General features: G+C 33.2%; 1 protein-coding gene across 2 annotated transcripts in view; it reads left to right on the top strand.

Annotated features, from left to right (window-relative positions):
- The window catches only part of LOC148611003 (uncharacterized), a 34723-nt gene that overhangs the window by 12341 nt on the left and 9294 nt on the right, over window positions 1-13088 (top strand). For both annotated transcript variants that reach the window (XM_088591012.1, XM_088591011.1), the window contains exons 6-19: window positions 161-242; window positions 614-702; window positions 1055-1153; window positions 1582-1663; window positions 3637-3725; window positions 5041-5104; window positions 5843-5946; window positions 6188-6282; window positions 7656-7718; window positions 8683-8765; window positions 9278-9359; window positions 9838-9919; window positions 11063-11691; window positions 12363-12473. In XM_088591012.1, the coding sequence (XP_088447138.1) occupies window positions 161-242; window positions 614-702; window positions 1055-1153; window positions 1582-1663; window positions 3637-3725; window positions 5041-5104; window positions 5843-5946; window positions 6188-6282; window positions 7656-7718; window positions 8683-8765; window positions 9278-9359; window positions 9838-9919; window positions 11063-11691; window positions 12363-12473 (1754 nt within the window). The remainder of the gene's footprint in view (window positions 1-160; window positions 243-613; window positions 703-1054; window positions 1154-1581; window positions 1664-3636; window positions 3726-5040; window positions 5105-5842; window positions 5947-6187; window positions 6283-7655; window positions 7719-8682; window positions 8766-9277; window positions 9360-9837; window positions 9920-11062; window positions 11692-12362; window positions 12474-13088) is intronic.

Below are 13088 nucleotides of genomic sequence, written 5' to 3'. Positions count from 1 at the left end.
GTGATATTATGTAAAGAAAACTGGGCATCACTGGGCAAAAAATTGTTATTATGAAATGGATAAAACCCTAGGAGTCCGAAAATTTTACAAAAATAACTGAACAAGGGCAACAAACATCCTAAATTAAATGATAAAAAATTTAAGTGTTTTCTCTCCACAGGATTTGTTGATAGTGGTGGATACTAATATACTTATCAGTCACCTAACATTTATCCAGGATCTCAGGGACACTTTTATTAATTGTGAGTAGTCTCCCTTTAAGTGTCTGTGCCCTGTTGTACTTTCAGATTTTAAAATGTTTTCCTGTAGTTCTGCTGTGACGGTACCATTTTGTGATGCAATTATTTACATGTATTTTTTAAGTCTTCAAACTGCAAATTGAAAATTTTGTTCCCAAACAGAAGGAAATTTCCCACTAATGATAGAGTGGTACAATCTACATATTAATGAACTTACATACTGACATTTGGTCCCCTCATGATGTGCTTTCACTGTTAACAGATGTGGTATAATCTGCTTTTAATCTTTTTTTTAATGTTAGTTGTAACTTCTTTTTCATTTTTGGTGCTAAGCCTGTTGTAATATTTTATTTTGACCTGTTTAATACTTCCAGCTCATGGTAAACCGATACTTGTATTTCCTTGGGTTGTGATGCAGGAGTTAGACTATCTTAAATCTGGAAAGACTGCTTCTGCTTCATTGGTGGGTTGATGTTAATTTCATATTTTAATTGATAGAATATATTACCACAAAAGACAAGAACCTATCACATGCATCATAGTACTTTATTATTCTTGTAATATGCATTGTACAGAACTGTCATCCTTTGAAATAAGGTTTCAGGGTGTTTTTTTTTTCATTTTTCAGTACACATATGACAGTAAATCCAAAGTACACTTTTTCACTTAAATAATTTGGACTGTATTGGTGTATGTGATTTCCATATCAACAAATGTGATTGTACTATACAACTGCTGTTTGTTAAGGTTGTTAATACTCTACATGAATATTTTTTATCTTTTATTATTTTACATGTTTATGAAAATATTTTCAGTCTTTGGCAACAGCAAAGAAAGCCAGGGATGCTGTGCAATATCTTTATCACTGTCTTCAGACAAATCATCCTCGAATTGTAGGACAAACTCCTGTCCAGGTATGTAAAATGTTATTGAGCTGTATAAATATGGGAAAATATTAATCATTATTTAAACATGTGCTAATATGTGTTTTTGTTTGTATTATCTGTCTCAGTTCAACTTCCATTTATATGAAAAATGGTTTTGTGGGAGTTATTCGGTTATTGTTGGTGGAATCATGATGGTAAGATCTCCTAAAAATATGCTTTATTTATTTTTTTTTTCACAAAATAGCACACAGCTACACTGAAATGAAGACAATTTTTCTTGAATGAGATCTCAAAAAATGATTTTTAAATGTTCTGAAAGATATTTATTATTTCAGCAATATACTTAAAATAATCACAAATTATCAACAAATTATCACCGTACAGGTTGATATCATAAAACAAAAAAAAAGAAATGAGGAAAAAAATTGAGTTTGTCCTTGTTTATATTTGATAAGGCGAGTGTAGCAGCAGGAGAATTTCTCATTGAGAACAATGATGATAGAGTTTTACAGTGCTGTAAACAGTTCCAAAGTTTTAGTAAGTAATACTTTAAAAGTCAATAGCCATATAGTGGACAGAGTATCACCAATGTCCTATATATGTAGAGGGTGTTGTACATCGTTGGTTTAAGTGGACAGAGTGTCACCAATGTCCTATATATGTAGACGGTGTTATTAGTGGACTGACTGTCACCAATGTCCTGTATATGTAGAAGGTGTTGTACATTGTTGGTTTAAGTGGACAGAGTGTCACCAATGTCCTATATATGTAGATGGTGTTATTAGTGGATTGACTGTCGCCAATGTCCTATATATGTAGAGGGTGTTGTACATCGTTGGTTTAACTGGATGAAGTGTCACCAATGTCCAATATATGTAGAGGGTGTTGTACATTGTTGGTTTAAGTAGACGGAGGGTCACCATTGTCCTATATATGTAGAGGATGTTGTACATCGTTGGTTTAAGTGGACAGAGTGTCACCAATGTCCTATATATGTAGAGGGTGGTGTACATTGTTGGTTTAAGTGGACGGAGTGTCACCAATGTCCTATATATGTAGAGGGTGGTGTACATTGTTGGTTTAAGTGGACGGAGTGTCACCATTGTCCTATATATGTAGAGGGTGTTGTACATCGTTGGTTTAAGTGGACGGAGTGTCACCAATGTCCTATATATGTAAAGGATGTTGTACATCGTTGGTTTAAGTGGACGGAGGGTCACCATTGTCCTATATATGTAGAGGATGTTGTACATCGTTGGTTTAAGTGGACGGAGGGTCACCAATGTCCTATATATGTAGAGGGTGTTGTACATCGTTGGTTTAAGTGGACAGAGTGTCACCATTGTCCTATATATGTAGACGGTGTTGTACATCGTTGGTTTAAGTGGACAGAGTATCACCAATGTCCTGTATATGTAGAGGGTGTTGTACATCGTTGGTTTAAGTGGACGGAGTGTCACCAATGTCCTATATATGTAGACGGTTTTATTAGTGGACTGACTGTCACCAATGTCCTATATATGTAGAGGGTGTTGTACATTGTTGGTTTAAGTGGACAGAGTATCACCAATGTCCTATATATGTAGAGGGTGTTGTACATCGTTGGTTTAAGTGGACAGAGTGTCACCAATGTCCTATATATGTAGACGGTGTTATTAGTGGACTGACTGTCACCAATGTCCTGTATATGTAGAAGGTGTTGTACATTGTTGGTTTAAGTGGACAGAGTGTCACCAATGTCCTATATATGTAGATGGTGTTATTAGTGGATTGACTGTCGCCAATGTCCTATATATGTAGAGGGTGTTGTACATCGTTGGTTTAACTGGACGAAGTGTCACCAATGTCCAATATATGTAGAGGGTGTTGTACATTGTTGGTTTAAGTAGACGGAGGGTCACCATTGTCCTATATATGTAGAGGATGTTGTACATCGTTGGTTTAAGTGGACAGAGTGTCACCAATGTCCTATATATGTAGAGGGTGTTGTACATCGTTGGTTTAACTGGACGAAGTGTCACCAATGTCCTATATATGTAGAGGGTGTTGTACATCGTTGGTTTAAGTAGACGGAGGGTCACCAATGTCGTATATATGTAGAGGGTGTTGTACATCGTTGGTTTAACTGGACGAAGTGTCACCAATGTCCTATATATGTAGAGGGTGTTGTACATTGTTGGTTTAAGTGGACAGAGTGTCACCAATGTCCTATATATGTAGACGGTGTTATTAGTGGACTGACTGTCACCAATGTCCTATATATGTAGAGGGTGTTGAAACACAAATGGTTTAAAGTCATGGTCAGAAATGATATGTGTAATTGGGAAGCCATAGTTTGAGCATTTAAAGCAAGGGCAGAGTAGGTGTTCTAGGAAGTCTCCTATTTCCTCATTAATTGCCCATAACAGTCAATGTGGCGGTATGTCATCAACAAAGTTGCTATTGGAGTACAATATAGGTATGTCCTTCATTCGCAGAGCCTAAAATCATATTATATTTCTTTATTGCAGATCAAGATTGTATGGTAGTACTGTTGACTGATGATAGAAATTTGTGCAATAAATCACTCATCATGGGCATAAAAGCTTTTACTCAACAGGTCAGTTCAAAACTTGCGTAATAAATCATTCATCATAGGCATTGCAGCTTTTACTCAACAGGTCAGTTCAAAACTTGCATAATAAAACACTCATCATGGGCATTAAACCTTTTACTCGATAGGTCAGTTCAAAACTCATGTAGTAAATCACTCATCATTAGCATTAAAGCTTTTACTCAACAGGAGAGTTCAAAACTTGCATAATAAATCACTCATCATGGGCATTAAAGCTTTTACTCAACAGGTCAATTCAAAACTTGTACAATAAATCGCTCATCATGGGCGTTAAAGATTTTACTCAACAGGAGAGTTCAAAACTTGCATGATAAATCACTTATCATGGGCATCAAAGCATTTACTTAATAGGTCAGTTCAAAACTTGTGTAAAAAATCATTCGTCATGGGATTTAAGGTTTTACTCAACAGATCAGTTCAAAACTTGTGTAATAAATCATTCATCATGGGCATTAAAGCTTTTACTCAACAGGTCAGCTCAAAACTTACATAATGAATCACTCATCATGGGCATTAAAGCTTTTACTCAACAGGGGAGTTCAAAACTTGCATAATAAATCAGTCATCATGGGCATTAAAGCTTTTACTCAACAGGTCAGTTCAAAACTTGCATAATAAATCATTCATCATAGGCATTGAAGCTTTTACTCAACAGGACAGTTCAAAACTTGCATAATAAAATACTCATCATGGTGATTCCAAAGGCTGTAAAAGTTTTAGTACTGCTTCTCCACCAAGTATGCAGTATTCAGAATTCCAGGGATAGAGTGAGATGGAATAATGTGTCTGAATGGAGTGACTTACCTACTTGAGGGCTGATTTCTTTTTTTGGTGAACTAGCACAACAAAGATCAGACTAGCACAATGCATGGGTCTGTTATATTGATAAAACCTTCTTGTCTTGAAATGCATGAAATATGTGCCGTAGGACCTTAAACCGTAACCAATCAATCAATCACCATAGAGATTAAAGCTCTACAGGTTAGTTCAAAGGTTGTGATGAAAGGATAAATGTTTGTAAAACTGGGGAGCCCATGACACAGTAAGACAAGGGCTAAGTTTGTGATATATCGTGTATGAAGGGATGATTTTTTTTTCTGCTTTTTAGCGGAATTACGCTATTTCAAATCTGTATTTTACCGTTACGATTCTTTTTTTACTGTATATTTACTTCTGATTTTGCCAATTTCAGCTTTGTAGACCTCGTACAATCATCCCTGTGTATATATAATACATGTTATACATGTAAGTGGTACTATTTATAAGAATTTTAACGTATATTTTATATTTGTCTTTATAGTTAATCCTATCCCAGTTACAGACCATGGATCGTGTGATGACCTGTCAGGGAGATGCTACCATTGGTATGTTATTGTGGCTCAAAAAAAGTCCTAAAAAACTGAGAACTATTCTGCTTATTTTTATCAACATGTAATTCACATTTATTGAAGGTTAATTGTAGTTATGTCTCTAATTGGAGTGAGTTAGATTTGGAATAAGACATATATGGTGAAGTGTAATAACAAAGTGCTATTTTATTATAAGATATGAGGTACTCTGGGAAGACTCTTTTCACTAGGGGAGTGACCCATAGAAGTTCTATTAATGTTTTGTATTAAACTCTATATTTTGTCAGACCTGAACACCCACCCATATACAAAAAATAAAAGTGCCTTCCCCTGTCTCTCATATGTTTTACTGGAACAGCCCTAAACAATGCTTTAAACTCTCTAAGTTTGATAAATCAGCTGCCTTGTTATAAAATTTTTTTTAACATGCCTTCAGATTTACATGTTGATTTCATTATCATAACTGTAATATTTGTAATTAACTTTCTATACTCATATGACTTGTAAATGAAGTCAAGCTGTGACTTTATTTATTGTAAACATATTAATTTTCTTGATTTACTTATTTTCACTATTTTCACAGTGGACTGAAAGGTGCAAAAAATAGTACCCACTGAGTTCATTTTTAACACTAATCATTTTTTTTAAATGCGAAAATTTATACGAGCAAATATGGTCACTCCACAGAAACTGGAAAAATTAATGTATTTACAGTTTTTTAATAATCATTCTGTTGAATATTGTTTTTTTAAGCTGGGTATCAGGTGAAACCTAGAAGTAACCAAGTACAGCCAACTTCTCAGACAATAGAACAGCCCATTATATTACCAAGAGTCAGAGACAATGACTCCAGTTTTGTAAGTTTTTTCGTTTTTTTTTTTAAAGTAAACTATTTTCATGTAAAATTACTCTCAAGAACGAAGAGAAGGAATTTTATATATTTAAACTTTCATGTTATAGACAGGATATATGATGGTATATTGATGTCTGTCTGTCCATCTGTTGTTTACACCACACAATGAATTTCAATTTTTATGAAACTATGGTGAATTAGGGTAATTAGAACTTATGTATTATCAATTTTATCTATTGTTTCAGTTAGATGATACATACTGCAAAGTAAAATCATTGATAAAAGGAGCATTTTCTGTCATCTTAGAGAGAGAAATGAGGAGAGTGTATGATGAAATATGGTTTGTATACCCAACCTACTGATTTATACATACATTATCATTGCATGCATGACCCATCCTTTTAATACTCTAAGATTTAAGCAATTAAGTATGAACTGCCAATTTGAAGATACTGCTATCACCTTGTCTGTTTATTCATACTATTGTTGGTTCATCAAAAGTAAAACAAATTGACATTTTTGGCTTCTATATTGTGCAATAACTTCTACTTGGTGCATATGTTTGACCTGAATATATTCATTTCTGCTAGAACTAGAAATAAAACATTAAACTTAGTAATATTTGATACAAGTTCTTGTATCATTCAACAATCAGGTTGTTTAAAACAGTTTTATAGTTCTGTTGCAGTATTGATATTTTGGTAAAGGACATGTTCTCAAGATTTTTTTTAAATCTGAAAAGCATCAAAACTATCATGCTTAAATCTAAAAGAAATGAGGTTTTTTGGGTTTTTGATCCTTCTAAACACCTTATGTCACCGGTCCATCACTTGAACTTCCCTACTACTTCTGAACACTACACAAAAATAAAGTCCAAATGTAATTCCTTTTATATCATTCAATACCTCTTTTATAACCAGTAAATATGTTTCTTAATCAGCTCAGTAATCTCAGTAATATTCTATTATTTCTGCAAATAAAAGTAAGATCTAGTCCTCATATCAACTCAAGATTTGAGGGACTCCTTTTTAGCATTGAAAGAATTAAGTAATAAATTTACATTTAAGGAATTTATTTCTTGCAGTAATGTGTCTGAAAGGATAAAATGTGTTTAATATTTTCATCTAACACACTTATAAGTCAAATTATCCATCCTATCATTAGTACTTTACCATTTATTAACAAGAAGTGAAGAGCCTTGATTTTAACCAAGTAAAATTGGCGGGAAAATTCAAATTTATTAAAATGTCTAGATTTTGAAAATCTTGTGTTAAGGAAATTATTTTCTTAAGCTGATTTTGGTTTTATTTAAGTTTAATTGTTATTTAGGATAAATATTCTGTTAATATAGGTTTTAAATGTAAATGCACATTAACTTTTGGATAGATTTAAAAATTGGGGAAAAAGGTGAAATGGAACAAAATTTTATAAATGTGTGTGAATTTGGATCAGTAGTATAGATTGACTTACAGTTAAAAAAAGGGACAGTTCTTAATAGTATTTTAAATGCAATATATGATCACAATGTTATTTAACATCATAAAATCTTTGAAATTTTGTTCATGCTACAATTTTCACAAGAATCAAAAACCCCATTGCTATCAGCACTTTGATTGTCTTTAGATATCGAGAATCTGCAATTATTGATGTTTTATTTCTTCATCAGTAGTTATTTTGAAATAAGTCATCATTGAAAGCATTTTATTTATACAGGCGGACAATAATCTTCAAAAAGCCACCATGGAGTCTTAGAGATGTTCTGGAATGTGTTCAAAAGTAAGATTACAGCATAGCTTTAGTCTTTCTTGACAAGAATAAAATAAATAGCATTGTATTAAACAATGAAGAGCATTATGATGTCTAATAATCATACTATTTTTGCCCTTTAAAAAAATTACATCATTTATTTACATTTTTTTCTTTTCATTTTAAGTAGGAATGTTGTCTGTCACATAAACCTTTTGATGGATTTAAATATTTATCCTGCCCCAAAGGATAGAGGGTATACTGTTTAACCCTTGTCCATGGTTCTGTTTCTGTAACAGAAACACTTTGTTCCATCACGGTTTTCTCAGCAACTACTTATCACAGTGGCTCGAACCTTTAAGACATTCTTCCTGTAGGTATGCCATATTGTGTAATACATTTTTGAAAAAAATTGACTGCAATTTTCTGTTTACCGAGTACTGTTTATTTTTTATATATTTTGAAGGTTGAAATTTTGGCCAAATATTACTCAGCAGCTTGAAATTTTAACACGTTCTTCCTGTGGGTATGCCCGTTTGTTGGATACATTTTCCAAAAAATTTGACAACTTCCTGTTTACTGAGAGGACTTTGTTTATTTTTGACATATTTTGAAAGTTGAAATTTTTGTCACATTTTTTTCAGCAACTACTTTAATATTACAGTGGTTTGAAATTTGAACACATTCTTTCTGTAGGTATGTGATATGGATGGATCCATTTTTGGAATAATTTGACAACAACTTCTTGTTTATCGAGGACTTTGTTTATGATTCTTATATTGTGATTGAAAGAAGGGGTATAATTTTTCATTTTTGGGCTATCTGGCTTAAACATCCAAAATGAGGAAAGGTGAATCAGTGTGCTGTAACACAGCTATTTATTACATCTGTTTGTCATTGAGGTTTCCAGGATTTTTTGTCATCTTTTTTTAAAGGAGTCTTCATTATATTTGATCGGCAGATTTATACATAACTTAATAGTTTTTTTTTGTAGACATTGGATAGCAGTATTTGGACAAATATACCGAAGGGACCTAGTGAAGAATGTTGAGAGACTCTTAGACATAGTTATTACAGGTGACTTTTGATGTTAATATAATAGTTCTGAAGACAAGTTTTTTTATTAGAGATTCACTGAAAATTTGAAGATTGACCAATTGAATCTGCTTTATTGATGAATCTGCAATAAAGAATGCTTTATAAGTAATGCCTATTATGCATTGGAACAGTTTATGTGGAAGATTCTCTCCTATTGACACTGTCTCATGTGGAAGATTTTTACATAAAAATAAATTTATGATGGGAAATTATTATTTCGTATTTTTTATGTGGGTGGTTCAAAATTTTTCATTGATATTGTGGAAGTCTCTGTACTAACATGTAAGGATTAATAATATGCCAAGTTTAGGTCATAAACAGTGCTTTATTGTAACACTGGACTCAGTTTTTGTACCCAATGAAAATAGAATTGGTAGAGAATCATGCACTGACCACAAAAAAATGTATTTAAATATTTTTTCTGACAAGAAGAACTAGTGTGTATCTTCTGAAGGAAGTGTATTAAATAATTACATTTGAATATTATTTAGATGGCCCAGTGGTTTGGAGAGTTATATTACACATGATATATGATACGTGTGAAGTATTGGATGAAGATTTGAGACATTTGAGGTAGAGGGAATTAATTTAAAACTTATCTGTAGGATAGTTATATGTCATAATCTTTGCTTTCATGATTGAACTGCTGAAACTGTTGTCATACATCTTTTTTTTAATTCACATCTGATTAATGGCCAAATATTTATTAATTCTCTGTTCATTATCAGCAGAAGAAAGTATTTATATTTATTCTACCTATATGTTTTGGAAAGCCTTATTATTTAAAGCAACATCAGTAAATGTCAGGAAGCTCTACCTATTCTTTATGTTTAGGGTATAGTGTGGTGCCTATTTGGCTGAACAAGTATAGTTATTTCAGAGCCAGTTGAAGGCAGAAATTGGGAGTGAAATTTCACCTTTTATCAAGTGTGAATTGACTGCCATTATCTGATTACAGTCTGGTAGGATTGTTGTCTTTTGGACACATTGTTTTTACTTTTCTCTGTAGTATTGTGTTTCATAAATATTACTTTTCTTTTTTATTTCTCAGATCAAATCCTGAGATAGCCAATTATAAGAAATCTTTCCTAGACTTGAGAAGTAGAATACCCCTTAGTGAATGTGTACAACAGGTAAGAAATACATGATGTATTCAGAAAGACAATTCATTGATCATGTTAAAGTATTCACTACTAATAAAATGTGGTCGTTTATTGGTATGGTGCTGTTGTTCATAGACACTTGGTTTTCATGTAATAATTTGAATAATAGTCAGTTGATCCTTGTAAGATTTTGTAACAAGGTTCCTTGTGGTTACATAAGAAAGGTTTTTTAGGGGTTTTGGCCTGAACTGTTAGAGGCCAAAAGGGGGCCTAAACCAAGCATTTTATAAAGTTTAACTATATAACTTCAGTAAAAGCATAGGAATGTCTATGATACTGTTTTTTGAATTTTCAGAAACATGCATTTTCCTGATATCATGACAATAACTTGACTTGAATCTCTTAAAATATATTACAAGGTGTCATATCACCAAAGGAAGACTTGAATTGATTTTGGAGGTTAAGACTTGAACCTTGTAGGAATTTGGGGCCTGAACCAAGCATTTTCCTTATGTCCATATAATAACTTGAGTAAAACTGAATGGTTTTCATATAAATTTTACTACAAGGTACCATATCACAAAAGGAAGACTGATATTGATTTTTGGAATTGTGCTTTGAGCCAAGAAAGAATAAGGGGCGACAAAGAGGCCAGAAACAAGTATTTTTTTCTAATTTCTGGACCATAACTTGAGTGAAAGGGAGTGGATTGCTTTGAAATTGTACCACAAGATGCCATATCCGTACAGAAAGTTTAGGATTGATTTTGCAGGTTTTGACCAGAAGCATTGAGGAATAAGGGACAAAAAGAGACCACTTTGGTTCTGCATCAGATTTTTACTATCTGGGAAATGTCAAAATTTAAAGCTGTGTCAAGTTTGAATGGTGTGTCCATTGTTGCCCCAACTGTTTATATGATAATCATATGATGCAAACCATATGATTCTCATGTGTTACACATTTGCCTGTGTATAATAACAAGTGTTCAAAATTTCTGATTTTTATAATTTTTAGAACATTTAATAAATTGATATGAAAATTTGCAGTTCACCAGGAGATGTGAGTTCCAAAATCTTACAATATTCAATAGGATGAGTCATTCAGATATGTATCAAAAATATATGATAAATTGGAGTTTAATTTTAAAAAATGTTGAAATTTTTTTTCTTTTAGCCAAGTGATCAAAACAAGCAGTTAGGTAGACAGAAAAGTACATCTCCACATGTGGTGGGTAACCATGGTGATACATCACAAGGATTGGACAGCAGTGGCAATAATAGTTCATCTCCTCATGTGGTGGGTAACCGTGGTGATACATCACAAGGATTGGACAGCAGTGGCAATAATAGTACATCTCCTCATGTGGTGGGTAACCGTGGTGATACATCACAGGGATTGGACAGCAGTGGCAATAATAGTTCATCTCCTCATGTGGTGGGTAACCATGGTGATACATCACAGGGATTGGACAGCAGTGGCAATAATAGTACATCTCCTTATGGAATGGGTAACCATGGGGATACATCACGAGGATTGGACAGCAGTGGCAATAATAGTACATCTCCTCATGTGGTGGGTAACCGTGGTGATACATCACAGGGATTGGACAGCAGTGGCAATTATAACAACAAAACAAAAAATCTTAGAGATAACAAACACCGACCTGTTTCACATAGAAAACGGAGAAAAAGTGGCGATAAGAAGAAACAAAACGGGAAGTCTTCTGCATCATCTGGGCAACCAACATTTTCTAAGTCAGAACTAAAACTCAAATCTATTTGGAATACCATTCAGCAGTTCTGGTAAGTTTTACCAAGCTCACGTTGTTGTGTCAATAGATGGTTCAATTAGATTCCCAGAGTTTTCCTTGTAAATATTCTGAAAACTTTTGACAACTAGGACATGTATTTTTAACAATATGTTTCATCTTGAAAACCATACACATAATGATCATTTTAGTGGAAACTAGAAATCATTGAGATGGAATCCATCTCTGTGGGCCCGCCGTGGCAATCAGCATTGTCTTTAGGTAATCATATTGAAAGACAAAAAAGTTCATGGTCTTTGACCACTATCTATGGTACACAACACATCGTCTTTACTTGTTCTACCCACATGCCAAATATCAAAAGCCCACATAGTTAGACAAAAAAGTTACAGCTCAGACACAAATTTGTCAATGAAAAACAGGAATTTGACCTTGAGGTCAAAGATCTTTAGGTGATCTACCCACATGCCAAATATCAAAAACCTTCATTGAAAAATAAAAAAAATAAAAAACTTGGACATGAGTTAGTAACAGACGGGTGGACACTTTGTGGTAGAACCCTAATGATCAGATAAATTTCATTGTAGATATATCAAAAGTATAAATAGGAATTTAGGTTATATTTCAAACATAATAAACACAATTAAAGAACTGTAACAAACTTGTTTATAACACCTTATAACACAAATGACTCAATATTTTCAGCAATGAGTTAAAACGGGTAGTATATAGTTCTAACAGTCCACAGAGGCATGTGTATCAGATGTGTGAGAAATTGTTACCAGCCATGACAGATTTAGAAATGAATTACAATAAGTAAGTATCACTGAAGAATTATTTTCAACAAACTTTCTTGTGATAAAATTTCTAGGAAACTACATTTTTTACCATGGACCATTAATTGTGTCCCTGTTTTATAATCTTGATATCTGAATAGTATTTCCTTAATTAGATTTTGGGAATCCCCATTCTATTTGTTTACCGATTTTCCCACAAAAAAAAAATCACATGGCAAAAGTGTAAACAAATATCATCCATTTTCTTTTATTAATTCTTTCATTTTGAAGTATTTAGACACTTCCTGATGGGATAATCATTGTTAATTGGATTTAATTCATTCTGTTATTAGGTAAGTCTGTTTCTGAATGTATCACATGGTTAAACAGGGCTGTGAAGCTTGTATGTGGCCACGTTCACATGGCCATAATTGTGTTTACCTTTGACCAGATGATGAGAGTTATGATTGGCTCAATAATATATTTACATTTGATTGACTACTCCCATGAGGATATTGTCAGTCATGGTGGCCTGGTCTAATTACCTTTAATTGCCGTCAGTTGTAATTTGGTCATGGTCAGTTAACTCAAAAACACAATTGTTTGATTAGAGAAAATGTCCTTTGCTGATAAACTTCCTGTCAATTTTGATATA

This window comes from Perna viridis, chromosome 7 (assembly GCF_037379345.1).
Source record: "Perna viridis isolate PV_CMFRI_1.1 ecotype Kerala chromosome 7, ASM3737934v1, whole genome shotgun sequence".
Classification (NCBI taxonomy): domain Eukaryota; kingdom Metazoa; phylum Mollusca; class Bivalvia; order Mytilida; family Mytilidae; genus Perna; species Perna viridis.
This window is presented reverse-complemented; position numbering and strand designations above follow the sequence as displayed.